Raw genomic sequence first — 16,261 nt, forward strand, 5'->3', positions numbered from 1 at the left:
AAGATGCAATCTCAAGTGAGATCCTGGTATTTTTAAATTCACTCAGAAAAGAGGTTCCCTTCAAATATTAGCTCTGGCTTTTGAATAACAGTGTTTTCAAACTAGCCTGAATACAGGTACTCACCTTAAACTCTTGTATTGAAAGATAAGGTAGAGAAAGATTCATGTTTGGTTAGGGTTCTAAGTATCCCCATAAAAAAAGCCCTCCCATATCTTTAAAACTGAATAGAACTATCGTGTAAAGACTCAACTCACTCAACCAAGACCAAAATGCCATCTCAGAGCTGAAAAAAACCTAAAGTTAAAGGCAAAGCTGTTTTTTCTCAGTGGAACATAGAAAAAGAAAAACTTCACAATACTTTCCTTTTCCCTAGAGACTGTGGGTCTACCCCTAAAAGTCCAAGTTTAAAGTCAATGGGAGTCTGTTCAGGGAGTTTGAGCCCTTATATTTTGTTTCTTTGCGGTCCCATAATATTCTGTACTTAAAATATGATCTTTACACTTTCTCTTATTAAGACTAATGCAATTTTATTTAAAATTAAGAATTATTCAGCTCTTTGCATTTGAGATTTAAGTCACTTACGTTAATGTCCGAATACACTTGGCAGAATCACGGATGTCCCACACCTTAATATAAGATGTTGAAATTGTGAAGACCAGGCTAGTATAGTTGCAATATTTTACAGATACAACATTGTTAGGATGACTTCCTAGAGACATAATCTCTTGTCCAGTTACCAGATTCCATACTTTACAAGTGCGATCTAAAAAAGACACACAGAAGAGAAAATGTGTATATTTTTCTCCGTATTAAAAAAAAATCTATATTTATGTTTATATACCACACCCTCCAGCATTTTAGGTTCATCATAAATGATGGAATTCAATATATCCTAACAACCACATGTGGACATCTCCATGCTGCAGCAAAACGACACCCAGTTTATAATAAAGTATGTTCCTTCGTAACATACCAGCTCCCAAGAGCATTTCACACCCCAATGTACAATAGCCTTGCAATCAGTCCCTGGCCAGTCCCTCCACAGGGAAAATGTGAGAAGACAGGTGGAAGTTAAAGAATATCCTGACGATCACAAAATTTGGACTATGGAAGATCACAGGGACACCTCACCAAAATTTGGGCTATGGAAGATCACAGGGACACCTCACCAAAATTTGGGCTATGGAAGATCACAGGGACACCTCACTAAGAACACACTGCAGCAGGGGGCTGAAAGCCTGAGCACCACAGATGACCTTGACTGACAAGTTAACATGTGACGAGAAAGGCATTCTTTCTGGAAGTCAGGTCCCAAACTATTCAGGGCTTCAGGCACCTCTGAAAATCTCAGTCTAAGTTGGTATGATGCACAGTTCCAGTTTCAATGAGATTTAAGTACCTAAGGTCTTGTCCACACACCAAAGATATACTGTTTTATCTGCTCTGGTATAGTTAAAATGGTACAGCCCTCTAAGGTGGATGCGGTTATACCAGCATAGATTAATTCTGTTTGGGAAGGGGAATAAGATATACCAGTATAAGCACATTTTTACCAATAAAACTGCATCCACACTAGGGGTTGTGGCAGCATAACTATTAGTAAAAAAAAACAAACCAAAAACAAAATCATACCCCTAATGATGTAATTATATGAGCACAAGAAGTGTGGATAGACCTAGACTCTCGTCAGATGCTCTGAAAACCCCAGCTTTAAAGGCCAAAACCAAAACCTACATCTGAACTCTCAGATGAAATTAGCAGCCAGTGCAGCTTCTGGAACACTGACATAACCTACTCTAAGCCCTGGTCTACACTACGAATTTAGGTCGAATTTAGCAGCATTAGGTCGATTTAACCCTGCACCCGTCCACATGACCAAGTCTGTTTTGTCGATTTAAAGGGCTCCTAAAATCTATTTCTGTACTCCTCCCCGGCAAGGGGAGTAGTGCTAAAATCAACCTCACTGGGTCGAATTTGGGGTAGCGTGGACGCAATTCAACGGTATTGGCCTCCAGGAGCTATCCCAGAGTGCTCCATTGTGACCACTCTGGACAGCACTCTCAACTCAGATGCACTGGCCAGATAGACAGGAAAAGCCCCAGGAACTTTTGAATTTCATTTCCTGTTTGGCCAGTGTGGCGATCTGATCAGCACAGGTGACCATGGAGTCCCAGAATTGCAAAAGAGCTCCAGCATGGACCGAACAGGAGGCACTGGATCTGATCGCTGTATGGGGAGAAGAATCCGTGCAGGCAGAACTCCGTTCCAAAAGACGAAACACATATATTTTTGCCAAAATCTCCAAGGGCATGATGGACAGAGGCTACAACAGGGACACACAGCAGTGCCACGTGAAAGTTAAGGAGCTGAGGCAAGCCTACCAAAAAACAAAGGATGCAAATGATCCCTCCGGGTCAGAGCCCCATACATGCCACTTCTATGATGAGCTGCATGCAATTCTAGGGGGAACCCCTACCAGTTTCCCACCACTGTCCATGGACACCTGTAAGGGGGGACTCTCACGCAACAGGGATGAGGATTTTGTGGATGAGGAGGTTGAGGATAGCGCACAGCAGGCAAGCAGAGAATCCCTTCTCCCCGGCAGCCAGGAACTGATCATCACCCTGGATCATCACTCCCAACTCTCCCAGGGCGGCTCCCGGACCATGAAGCTGGAGAAGGCACCTCTGGTGAGTGTACCTTTGTAAATATAATACAGGGTTTAAAAGCAAGCGTGTTTAAAGATTAATTTGCCCTGAAGACTTGGGATGCATTTGCGGCAAGTATAGCTACTTGAAAAGTCTGTTAACGTGTTTCGGGATGGAGCAGAAATCCCCCAGGGACATCTCCATGAAGCTCTCCTGGAGGTACTGTCTGTGTTAGCCTCAGGAGAGCGATATCATTCATGGTCACCTGGTTGAAATACGGGAAATTTGTTTAAGAGGAAATTCAGAGGTGCCTGTTCCTGCTGGGCTGTTTTCCTTTGGCTGAAAAGAAATCATCCCCACTGTTAGCCACATGGTGGGGGGAGGCCCGTTCATGCTGAGCTGTTAGCATTTGGCTTTGAGGGATCTTCCCTGATACTAGCCATGCGGTGATGGTGGTGGGGTGTGTGAAGTGATCATCCCAGAGAATTGGGGGGGGGTTGGGTTCTGCTGCACATTCACCCTAAAACCACAGCCCCTCCTTTTAAATGGCCAACCCAACGGGCTTTGCTTGGTATGGGAAAGGAGGGCACTGCTGTTTGCACTGTTCCCACATAGAATATCAGGGTTGGAAGGGACCTCAGAATCTAGTCCAACCCCCTGCTCAAAGCAGGACCGATCCCCAATTAAATCATCCCAGCCAAAGCTTTGTCAAGCCTGACCTTAAAAACTTCTAAGGAAGGAGATTCCACCACCTCCCTAGGTAAAGTGTTTCACCACCCTCCTAGTGAAAAAGTTTTTTCCTAATATCCAACCTAAATCTCCTCCACTGCAACTTGAGACCATTACTCCTTGTTCTGTCATCTGCTACCACTGAGAACAGTCTAGAGCCATCCTCTTTGGAACCCCCTTTCAGGTAGCTGAAAGCAGCTATCAAATCCCCCCTCATTCTTCTCTTCCGTAGACTAAACATCCCCAGTTCCCTCAGCTTCTCCTCATAACTCATGTGTTCCAGTCCCCTAATCATTTTTGTTGCCCTCCGCTGGACTCTTTCCAGTTTTTCCACATCCTTCTTGTAGTGTGGGAGCCAAAACTGGACACAGTACTCCAGATGAGGCCTCACCAGTGTCGAATAGAGGGGAACGATCACGTCCCTCAATCTGCTGGCAATGCCCCTACTTATACATCCCAAAATGCCATTGACCTTCTTGGCAACAAGGGCACACTGTTGACTCATATCCAGCTTCTCGTCCACTGTAACTCCTAGGTCCTTTTCTGCAGAACTGCTGCCTAGCCGTTCAGTCCCTAGTCTGTAGCGGTGCACTGGATGTTATGAAGGTTGAAGAAGCCAAAACCCTTTGCCTTACCAGGGCTGCCTGCAAGCCGAATTCTGCTGCCCAGCTGAGCGTGTGTGATGTCTCATACCAAACCGGCAGGCACTCAATATAAGAGGCAAAATGCGACTGTACCAAAAGCACATGTGTGCTATGTAATGTGAATCGCTTGATTCAGCGTGAAATAGTCTTTCCTTTGTTCTCTAAAACGTATCTTTTAAAATACTACTCTCCCTTTATTTTCCTCCCGCAGCTGCAAATGTTTCTACGCTCCCCCTATCATCTCCGTCCCAGAGGCTAGTGCAGATTAGAAGGCGAAAAAAACCGCACTCGCAATGAAATGTTCTCAGAGCTCATGCCATCCTCCCACACTGAAAAAGCTCAGCAGAATGCGTGGAGGCAAACAATGGCAGAGTCCAGGAAAGTGTTAAATGAACACAATGAGAGGAGGGAGGTGCACAATGAAAGGAGGCAGGAGTGTGATGAAAGGAGGCAGGATGCAATGCTGAGTCTAATGGGGGAGCACACGGACATGCTCAGTTGTCTGGTGGAGCTGCAGAAAAGGCAGCAGGAGCACAGACTGCCGCTGCAGCCCTTGTATAACCGCCTGCCCTCCTCCCCAAGTTCCATATCCTCCTCATCCAAATGCCCAAGAATGCGGGGGAGGCTACGGGCACCCAGCCACTGCACCCCAGAGGATTGCCCATGCAACAGAAGGCTGGCATTCAATACGTTTTGAACTGTACTGTGGCCTTGTCCTTCCCACCTCCCCTCATCCCTTCCCTCCCGGGCTTCCCTACTCATCCACCCCTCCCAGGCTACCTTGAGAGTTTTCCCCCTATTTGTGTGATGAATTAATAAAGAATGCATGATTTGGAAACAATAATGACTTTATTGCCTCTGAAAGCGGTGATCAAAGGGGGAGGTTGATTGACTTACGGGGGCGGGTTTTCATCAAGGAGAAACAAACAGAACTGTCGCACCGTAGCCTGACCAGTCATGAAACTGGTTTTCAAAGCTTCTCTGATGTGCAGGGCCCCCAGCTTTGCTCTTCTAATCACCCTGGGGTCTAGCTGCGCGTAATCGACCGCCAGGCGATTTGCCTCAACCTCCCACCCTACCACAAATGTCTCCCCCTTACTCTCACAGATATTGTGGAGCACACAGCAAGCAGCAATAACAATGGGAATATTGGTTTCGCTGAGGTCTAACCTAGTCAGTAAACTGCGCCAGCGAGCTTTTAAATGTCCAAAGGCACATTCTACCACCATTCTGCACTTGCTCAACCTATAGTTGAACTGCTCCTGACTACTGTCCAGGGTGCCTGTGTATGGCTTCATGAGCCATGGCATTAAGGGGTAGGCTGGGTCGCCAAGAATAACTATCGGCATTTCAACATCCCCATCGGTAATTTTCTGGTCTGGGATGCAAGTTCCTTCCTGCAGCTGTTCAAACAGATCAGAGTTCCTGAAGATGCGAGCGTCATGCACCTTTCCCGACCATCCCATATTGATGTCGGTGAAACATCCCTTGTTATCCACCAGTGCTTGCAGCACCATTGAAAAGTACCCCTTGCGGTTTACGTACTGGCTGCCAAGGTGGTCTGGTCCCAAGATAGGGATATGTGTTCCGTCTATGGCCCCACCGCAGTCAGGGAACCCCATTGCAACAAAGCCATCCACTATGACCTGCACATTTCCCAGAGTCACTACCCTTGATAGCAGCAGCTCAGTGATTGCGTTGGCTACTTGGATCACAGCAGCCCCCACAGTAGATTTGCGCACTCCAAATTGATTCCCAACTGACCGGTAGCTGTCTGGCATTGCAAGCTTCCAGAGGGCTATCGCCACTCGCTTCTCAACTGTGAGGGCTGCTCTCATCTTGGTATTCTTACGCTTCAGGGCAGGGGAAAGCAAGTCACAAAGTTCCATGAAAGTGCCCTTACACATGCGAAAGTTTCGCAGCCACTGGGAATCATCCCAGACCTGCAACTCTATGTGCTCCCACCAGTCTGTGCTTGTTTCCTGGGCCCAGAATCAGTGTTCCATGGCAGGAACCTGCCTCATTACCACCATGATGTCCAAATTGCCAGGGCCCATGACTTGAGAGAAGTCTGTGTCCATTTCCTCATCACTATCGTGATCGCACTGTCGTCGCCTCCTCATCTGCTATTGCAGGTTCTGCACATACTGCAGGATAATGCGTGAGGTGTTTGCAATGCTCACAACAGCAGCGGGGAGTTGAGCGGGTTCCATGCTTGCTGTGGTATGGCGTCTGCAGGCGAGCAGAATTGCAGCGAAGCGGTGGATGATGACGGATGCCACGAGAATAGATATTTATACAGAACGACAAGAGGGCCTGTGAGGTGGAATCATAGCACCAGGAGAGCAGAGTTACAGTGGAAGCGGTGGATGACGATGACTGTTAGCAGTCCTACTGCACCGTCTGCTGACAGCAGTATGGCGTTTGTGCGGAAAAAAGGCATGAAACGATTGTCTGCCGTTGCTTTCACGGACGGAGGGGCGACTGACAACATGTACCCAAGACCATCTGTGACAATGTTTTTGTCCCATCAGGCATTGGGAGGTCAACCCAGAATTCCAATGGGCAGCAGAGACTGTGGGAACTGTGGAATAGCTACTCACAGTGCAACGCTCTGAAAGTCGACGCTAGCCACGGTAGTGAGGATGCACTCCGCCGACTTAATGAGTTTAGTGTGGACATACGCAATCGACTGTATAAAATCGATTTCTAAAAATCGACTTTGATAAGATCGACCTAATTTCGTAGTGTAGACATACCCTAAGTAGGCCACTGCCTTCTACATTAACTGCAATTTCCAAAGAGTTTCAAACACATATTAAGTAAATAAAACTCTATGCCATTTTGCAGCTTTATCAGGTTTCCCCCCACTAATATTTACCTTTCTTAAACAAATACTTTGGAAACTAGCAAGTTGCAAGAAAAGCAAATATTTACCCCACCTGCCACTGTGCTTCTTAGTTCCAAAAATTTAGGATGCATTGAAAACTTTTTAAAGACCACAAATCTGAATGTAAAACACTAATTTAAAATACCTTTTGTCACATAACTACTAAAATTGAAATCTCACTGCAATTCAACTGAGCAAAAACATTTTTAATCGTATCATCATAGTGAAAATATCCGCAAATACAACAAAAGGCAGCAGACAGAAGGTACACATTTCTTCCTGCCATCACTTATGCACATGCAAAAATTAGCAGAGCACATCCCCTGTAAACTTATAAAAATATTACATTTTTAACAAGAACATGAACAATTATATAATTTCCCACAAATGTAAACAGGAAAAATAATAAACAAAATAAAATTAGAAAATGTTGGCAGCATTTGACTTCTACTAGCTTTTCAGCCATCCAGGATATAACTCAATACTGGTAAGAACAGTCAGTGATACTATGTGCCACCAACAGAAATAATCAGAATAGGTTGCACCAGATTACTCGAATATCATCTACAGAGAGACCCATACTTAGACAGTGTTTTCTAGAAATGAATGTAAGGATAAACAGGGGAGGCACTGAAATCTTGGTATTTATTACTTAATGAAGAAGGGTTTTTTTCCTACCACTAAGCTATACCTCATGCCCTGCAGCTACTCCAATTCACTTGGCCCCATCCTAGAAGGAGAACCACGTGGGCTGTCAATGAAGTTCTGAGTGGAAGCAGAGGTCCATACATGTCATTCTGCATGCCTGTTAGAGGCCTTGAAATGCCTATCCTACATCTTTGGCTGCATGGATATTACAGCTGCAGAGCTTTTTACTAGCTACCTCACAAAGATATTCAGGAAGCGCTCCAGAAAGAATGAATATAGAGTAAATGGGAAAGAAATGTCTTTTTCTAAATTCATTTGTGTATCTGCAACCAAAATCAAACAATTAGGATGGAGGGTCACTTGTAGGCTTCAATACTGCAAATGTTTCTGCACATGGTTAAGTCTAAGCACTTGTGTACCCTAGCTGAAATTAATACAACTGCTTACATGTATAAACTATTTGCAGTGTCAGGGCCCTAGTTTTTCTGGTATGTTACTGTAGTCAATGGATAACTTTAATCTATTTCTTTACAGGAGTATGAAGACCACCAAGTGGACATATACTTCCAAGTTCGTTGCTGGGCAGACTCTTATGCAAATTCCATTCTTGCAATAGTGCATATATTTTCTCTTGGCTATAGCAGCTGGATTGCCTTGTAGATTCTGGGGCCTATGCATCTTGTAGGAGGAGTTTAAAAGAAAAGTTCCTATAAAATCTATAGGACATATAAACTGTAGCATTATTAAAGGAAGCGAATCAGGTCAAACTTGACTCAAAGTACAGTTAGTTTCCCACCCCCCACCCCTTTAAATAATATTTTCAAAATCTAACACCAATAGAAATGTTTCTAGGTTTTTTTTTCTTTAATAGAATGCATTTTAAAAACAAAAATATTCCTTCTATGTTTCAAACCCAAATGTTGCAGCAGCGAGCTAGTGCATGAGAAGTTGAAAGTGAAACTGAGCAGTAAAATTGATTACTATGTTTTCAATGTTCAGGCTGAGAGAAATGCAAAAGTGAAGAGTAAGTTAGATATTAAAAATTATTTATTTTAATAACATGGGGTTAATTGTAACAGAGAAAAATTATTTTAAAACATATTATTTTTAACCTCACAATTGCATTTTAAGAGTTAAAGGAATGATCCAAAATACCTCAGCCAGATTATGAAACCAATAGGGAGCTGATCTGCACAGTATTTTTCCAGACTGGGGAAGTTTACTGGGAGGGGAAAATGGTCTGGTGGCCAGAGCCTAAGACTGGAATTCAGAAGAACAGATGTTTTTTAAGATGTTATTTCAGAAGTTAATTTTCCAATTAAAAGGAACTCACAGATGGTATACATGAGGAACAAACATTAGTTAATCAAATCAAGCTTATTATGCTCTAAAAATGGATCTTTCACAGCATTCTACCCTAAAACCTTGCATTTCTGTCACTGGCAACCGATAAGGAATGTCAAAATATATTGTTTTTTTCAAAGCAGTTTCACTAGGCAACAAATACATGAAGCCGCCCCAACCTTTAGATCCAGTGAACAGAAGATCATCAGTAGAATCAACACAAAGCACAGCCTTGGTATGTCCTTCGGCTATATGGATACACTGAAGTGGTGAAGATCTGATGCATTTTGAAGCAGGGAATGGGTTGATTATGCCCCTAGAAAAAAAAGGAAATACGGGTTAGATATGGCAATGTAAATCACTTTTTTCCACAGCTCTCTGTGATCCAGTATTTATTTTTCCTGCATTATTTCCTATAGCCTTACATATAAAAATGAAGTTGCAGGCATGTAGGGAAATATGTTAATATCATTCACTTACATATTTGACATAGGACAATTGAATTTGTCTTCTATAAATTCTGCATTTATTTTTATTATTCGGCTTTATCAAGTGTTAGCGTTGTGCAATCAATTAAATGAAGCCGTATCTAATTCAAAAGATATGACATCTGATACTCCAGCATAGGAGAGAGAGTGGCTGGGGAAGAAGAGAGCCAGTTACAGCTCTCTGATTCTCAGGGTCCCCCCAGCAAGATTTAGAGCTGCATTTAGGCTGCCTGAATATGTGCCACTGAGGCAGGGTCCTTAGTGCACCCGATGTGATTGGAGGGATCGCATAACAGAGTTCCACCATGCTAGGAAAGAGAAACTGGGTTGTGGCACAGATTCCTCACCAGAGAGTTCCCCTACACCAGAGTATTTTCTGCTGCGCATGTGTATCTAGATTACCTGAATGGCACAAAGAGGTTATAATCCAGCCTGAGAATCTGGCCTCAAATATTTTATCATTAAATGATCATTATTAGCTGCCTAAACCCTTGGTCCTGCAACTGCATGTCCTTGTGGAACCCAGTAACTTCAACAGGGCTCTGTGACAGTGCTAGGGTCTGTCCACACAGTATCAGATCATACTACCATTTTTAGGGATTAAACGCACCACCCTGGGAAATATGAATTGCCACATTGTAATAAAACCATCATCCGACTTTGTCCCATATCCCACGTCAGATGTTTTAGAGGAAGGTATATAATTCCACAATGCTCTTCATTAAGCAGTGGTCTGCCACGGGGAGCAACTTCTTACTGATCCCAGATGGTGGGTAGTTTATGTCTTGCAGCCTTTGTAATGTTATCCTGTCATGTTACTGCAGAGGCTATTTTTATTCATATAAATTCTTATTCATGTCTAATATTTTACTAATATACTTGCCTCAGTCATCCCCTGTGACACATTATTTAAAAAGGTATTTCCCTTTATCTGTATTAAATTTGCAGAATTATAATTTCATAGAATGTTCTCTGAGTCAGATATTATAGAATCATAGAAACCAGATATTATAGAATCATAGAGAAGTCATCAAGTCCAGCCCCTTGTGCTGTGGCAGGACCAACAATCCCCGACACGTTTGTCCAACCTGTTTTTTAAAGCGTTCAATGGTGGGGATTCCACAGCCTCCCTTGGAAGCTTATTCCAGACCTTTACTACCTTCATAATCAAAGTTTTTCCAAAGATCTAACCCAAATCTCCCTTGCTGCAGAGTAAGGCCATTACTTCTAGATCTACCTTTAGTGGACATGGAGAACAATTCATCACTGTCCTCTTTATAAATGTCCTTTACATATTTTGAAGACTTATCAAGTCCCCCCTCAATCTTCTTTTCTCAAGACAAAACATGCACAGTTGTTGTTTTTTAAACTTTCCTCCTAGGTCTCATTTTCTAAACCTTTTATCATTTTTGTTGCTATCCTCTGAACTCTCTCCAACTTCTCCACATCTTTCCTAAAGTATGGTGCACAGAACTGGACACAGTGCTCCAGTTCAGGCCTCACATCACATTTACTGCTCTCCTCCCACCCATCAAGCCAGTAACACTGTCAAAGAAGGAAATTAGGTTGGTTTGGCATAATTTGTTCTTGACAAATCCATGTTAGCTATTCCTTATATCCCTATTATCCTCCAAGTGCTTGTTCCAGTATCTTTCCAGGTACAGAAGTAAGGGCAATTGGTCTATAATTCCCCAAGTCCTCTTTGTTTTCCTTTTAAAAGATAGGTACTATGTTTGCCCTTATAGCAAAGACTATAGATACGACCAATAAAACTTCTCTATGGCTTTCAATATCTTATATACCTCTAACTCTTCTGCTTTCCAAGTTTTAAAGGCAGCATGATTCAGCAGATCATACCACTGTCAGAGCCAGGAGACCCACAATTTACTCCTATGTCTGCCTCTGATTTGTAACCTTGGGCAATTCATCCAACATCTTTGCACCTCAGGGACATTTATCTACCTTTGCAACAGAGCTTTGAGATTTATGGATGAAAAATGCTGGAAATGCTATTACCAGCAACACTATACGGTTATTAGCCTTTTCACTGCCTCTCTCTGGATATGCTCTGTAGTTTTTATACAGAGTAGCCACATTACAAGTCACAGCTGTTTCTTCTCAGAACCCTGTTCCATGTTTCTGGATCAAACAAGGGTGGAAATATGTTGAGCTATAACATTCTTCCATCTCTTAATCAATTTTGAGTATTGGCAGTAAGACAGTAGATACCACGGACTAACATACACTGGAATATAACTTTTAGCTAATAAGCTAAAACCTAAAAAAAAGTTTGCCACTGATATTTTTTTTAAACATGCTTGATTAAAAAAAACAAAACCCTAAGAAACAATTGACCTCCGATTTTCTCTAAAAAACAAAAAGGACATGCTGGACAAAATAAAACAAATATTTTAATTTCTTGCAAAAAAGGAATAAATGAAAAGGTACACAGCATACATGTATTGCGGGAGGTATCAAAAAAGAGCATGCAGCAAAAATGAGATTACTTAATAACCGGAGTAAAGGCATTAAGAACATCAACAAGAGGCCAGAAGGATGGAAAAGAGAAAGAGAGTACCTGTGTACCTCCGACAGAGAGGAATCACTTTCATCAGACCTATAATGAACAGTGGTAGGAGATTGCGAGGAGAAAGAATACAGGTATCAGCAGGGTAAAGTCTCCATATGAGAAGAACAAACAACAGCATGGCTGACTCAGAAATGCAGTGCACATTTACTTACTGCACACAGCATTGCTTCTTAGTTTATGCTTTACATCAGGTACAACATTGGGGATGAACATTAAAATGGCTCTCTCAGGGTAAGATTCACGAAGTGTCTCATATCAAGAAGCTGAAGAATACTGTGTAGCCACTTCCTATTTCCCCAATACAGTATTTCTTATAGAAGTAGGCAGTGAAGAAAAATGAGATGGACACAATTTGACCCTGCATGTGATACTAATTCTACCAAATATTTAAAGAGAAAAATCTAAACCTGTCAGTGTCTGTTTAGTATAGAAACACACTTAAAAATTTTGCAGATTGCTTACATTCTTAAATATAAAATGTCAAGATGATTCAGTCTTTATTGAACCAAGCTCAGCAGTTTGCAAATGATCAGACAAGTTCAAAATCCTTCACTTTCTGACCCCCAAAATGTTTTAGAACCGCCTCCCTCCAAAACCAAGATCTATATCTGCAGTATGCCTTAAAATAATAAAAGGATACTATGTCCTTCATTTTTAATGCAAATCAAACATGTTCAGTAATTCGAGTTTGATTTCATAGTCAGATAATAGAAAATACAAAGAGTCATGGTTACTACAGCTCAAAGTAAAAAAAGAAGCCTCTGATAATATTATATCTGGTTAGTGATAAGATACTCAGATAACTTAGTTGGGATTAGGGAGTTACAAGCAGTTTTAAACTACTGGAAGCCTTGCAAGCAACTACTTGGTGTGCTGTGACTCTACAAGTCACTGAAACCCCAAAGTTAAACAGAAATAACATTAAAAAAAAAGGATTAAAGCAATCCCTCAAAATGCTACAATCAAAATCAAAGGTTGATTCTCCATTGTTGAGTTAGAGTTAATAAGCACCATGTGGCAGTACTGTCAGTCCTGAAATCTTGAAATGAAGATTCTGGCTCAACTCAATGCAATCACTAGTTTTAATGAGATTTTTAGCAAAGGAGATATCTTCAGTGTCAAGAAACTAGTTTTATTTCTTCAAAATAATTCTCCAAATTGCCTCAACAGAATGCAGTCCATTAAATAATTAGGATTATTGCTAAACTGCTGCACTATAGCTATTCCAGCAAATCACCCTACAGGGGCTACTTTGGAGAGCTCTCTCAGCCATGCTAAAAGAGTAGCTGAATAATTATCAGAAGCACTATTTCCTAAATTGTTAACTAAATCCTAATTTCAAATATAAACATATATAGTCTCTCACACACACACACACACACTTACAAATTCTATAGCTCTTTCAAGCATTTTGACTCATGTTAAAGGAAAATAGTAAGTACAGGAGATAAGCTATAAAATAGGGAATAAGGTTCAGCAGGAAATTGATTTTCTTCAATTTTGGCAATATGTGAAAAACATTTCCAGAAAAGTTTTAAACTCCCTTTTAGAAAGTTTATGAAATGTAGCAATAGTATCTCTCTCTCTCTCTCACAGGAAAAGCCAAGGCATTTAATGGACTGCTACATTGATGACTTGAGTATGCTTTGCAACTTGCTGGTAGGGGTCTGAAGCTTCCCTTTGTGACTTACTTATCCTGCTGAACTGATGTGTTTCCCTGAGAAACAGTAAGACGACTAAAAACATTCAGTTCATTACGGGGCCGGCTTGGTGGGGAAGAAGGAGGTGACAGACTAGCCTCTGAGGTTCCAGAATCTGAGCTATAAGAAAAAAAGAACATCTTCTTTAAAAGATTATGACATGTTAGAGAGGTTAAATGAAACATGCCTCAAACAATGTATTAGATTCTATTTTCTTAAACAAGAAATGCAGAGTACATGCACTATCGGAGAATGTAACCACCATACAGCTACAAAACCGTTGCTGGCCACAAGATGGCATGAAATTCAATCAGTTTACTTTAAATAGTGAAAGCCCTATGCAGAAAAAATTGGCATATGTAAAATGAAGGAGTTCTTAAATGTCTGAGAAAAGCTGCATTTGAAGACTTTTTAAAAAATAAATCATTTGCAAATACTCAAGAGGACTCTCTCTCAGAGTGCTGACACCAAGTTGCATGAATATAGAAGAATACCATTATAAAACAAACACAGGAACCTAATAGTGGATAATAATTTCACAGCCACCATTAAAAATTTAACCTAGAATGAAAAAAAATGTTACACAAATCTATTATTCTTCAAGAATATTTTCCAAAAGCTTAATAGCTTAAAGGGGGGGAAAAAACCCCAACATTCTTACTGTTTATGTTCTTTCGCCTTTGGCTTTTCTGTTGCTTTCTCATAGGCCTTTCTCTTTGTTAAAGGTGAAGGTTCAGGTATTTTCTTTTCCATCAGAGATGACTGTTTAGAGCTAAGGTAACAGGGAAGATTATCTTATCTTTCAGTATTTGTTAAAATATTCATGCTGCAGTTCTACCACTCAGAGTTAGTCTCAATATAAAATTTGTTAGATCTCATGATATTTTTATTTATCATCATCATTGGTTCATGGACATCCGACAGCTCTTGAGTTTCACTGGCTCCACTCTTTAAATTTGTTCTTAGAAGCCTCATCTTTAAATACCAATATAATATATGCCCATTTTATTTTTTTTTAAAAAAAGAATTCCAAAATACATCATGGGCCAGAGATCAGAGACATTTATAGCAGTACATTGACATTGTCAATAAAATAAATTAACTGAAGTAATTTTAATAGCTGGAGCAGAGGTGTCAAGCTCAATCAATGGGAACAAGGAATTCTAATTTTAGTTATGATCGGTGGGCAGGAGCATAAATTTTGAACTTCATCCTCCCTCTCATCCACAGCAGAACACCCACTGATGTTAGTGAAATGCTTACACAAAAAGGTCAAGGATGGAATCTGGCTTATGCATGGTATCTAAACTATTCACTACTATTATTTAGTAACAGGTTTCAGAGTGGTTGCCATGTTACTCTGTATCAGCAAAAAGAACAAGGCGTACTTGTGGCACCTTAGAGACTAACAAATTTATTTGAACATAAGCTTTCGTGGGCTAAAACCCACTTCATCGGATGCATAGAGTGGAAAATACAGTAGGAAGATATATATATATACACACACAGAGAACATGAAAAAATGAGTGTTGCCATACCCATTATAATGAGAGTGATCAGTTAAGGTGAGCTATTATCAGCAGGAGAGAAAAACCTTTTGTAGTGATAATCAGAATGGCCCATTTCCAACAGTTGACAAGAAGGTGTGAGTAAGAGTAGGGGGAAAAAATAAGCATGGGAAAATAGTTTTACTTTGTGTAATGACACATCCACTCCCAGTCTTTATCAAGCCTAAGTTAATGGTGTCCAGTTTGCAAATTAATTCCAATTCAGCAGTTTCTTGTTGGAGTCTGTTTTTGAGTTTTTTTTGTTGTAGTATTGTGACTTTTAGGTCTGTAATTGAGTGACCAGAGAGAATGAAGTGTTCTCCGACTGGTTTTTCAATGTTATAATTCTTGACGACTGATTTTTGTCCATTTATTCTTTTACTTAGAGACTGTCCGGTTTGGCCAATGTACATGGCAGAGGGGCACTGCTGGCACATGATGGCATATAATCACATTGGTAGATGTGCAGGTGAACGAGCCTCTGATAGCGTGGCTGATGTGATTAGGCCCTATGATGGTGTCCCCTGAATAGATATGTCGACACAGTTGGCAACAGGCTTTGTTGCAAGGATAGGTTCCTGGGTTAGTGTTTTTGTTGTGTGGTTGCTGGTGAGTACTTGCTTCAGGTTGCGGGGCTGTCTGTAAACAAGGAGTGGCCTGTCTCCCAAGATCTGTGAGAGTGAGGGATCATCCTTCAGGATAGGTTGCAGATCCTTGATGATGCGTTGGAGAGGTTTTAGTTGGAGGCTGAAGGTGACGGCTAGTGGCATTCTGTTACTTTCTCTGTTGGGCCTGTCCTGTAGTAGGTGACTTCTGGGTACTCTTCTGGCTCTGTCAATCAGTTTCTTCACTTCGGCAGGTGGGTATTGTAGTTGTAAGAATGCTTGATAGAGATCTTGTAGGTGTTTGTCTCTGTCTGAGGAGTTGGAGCAAATGCGGTTGTATCTTAGAGATATTTCCCCATGCTTATTTCCCTCCCCTACACCTTCTTGTCAACTGTTGGAAATGGGCCATTCTGATTATCACTACAAA

At 41.3% G+C, this 16,261-nt stretch overlaps 1 protein-coding gene across 11 annotated transcripts in view; it reads right to left on the reverse strand.

Annotated features, from left to right (window-relative positions):
* The window catches only part of KIF21A (kinesin family member 21A), a 173,747-nt gene that overhangs the window by 16,229 nt on the left and 141,257 nt on the right, over window positions 1-16,261 (reverse strand). For 4 of the 11 annotated variants that reach the window (XM_073328411.2, XM_073328408.2, XM_073328407.2 and 1 more), the window contains 5 exons: window positions 14,344-14,454; window positions 13,674-13,802; window positions 11,971-12,009; window positions 9,084-9,220; window positions 584-764 (listed from right to left, as the gene is read on the reverse strand). In XM_073328411.2, the coding sequence (XP_073184512.1) occupies window positions 584-764; window positions 9,084-9,220; window positions 11,971-12,009; window positions 13,674-13,802; window positions 14,344-14,454 (597 nt within the window). The remainder of the gene's footprint in view (window positions 1-583; window positions 765-9,083; window positions 9,221-11,970; window positions 12,010-13,673; window positions 13,803-14,343; window positions 14,455-16,261) is intronic. The other 7 variants (XM_073328412.2, XM_073328417.2, XM_073328410.2 and 4 more) reach the window with 4 other exon arrangements.

The sequence above is a fragment of the Lepidochelys kempii genome, chromosome 1, assembly GCF_965140285.1.
Source record: "Lepidochelys kempii isolate rLepKem1 chromosome 1, rLepKem1.hap1, whole genome shotgun sequence".
Taxonomy (NCBI): domain Eukaryota; kingdom Metazoa; phylum Chordata; order Testudines; family Cheloniidae; genus Lepidochelys; species Lepidochelys kempii.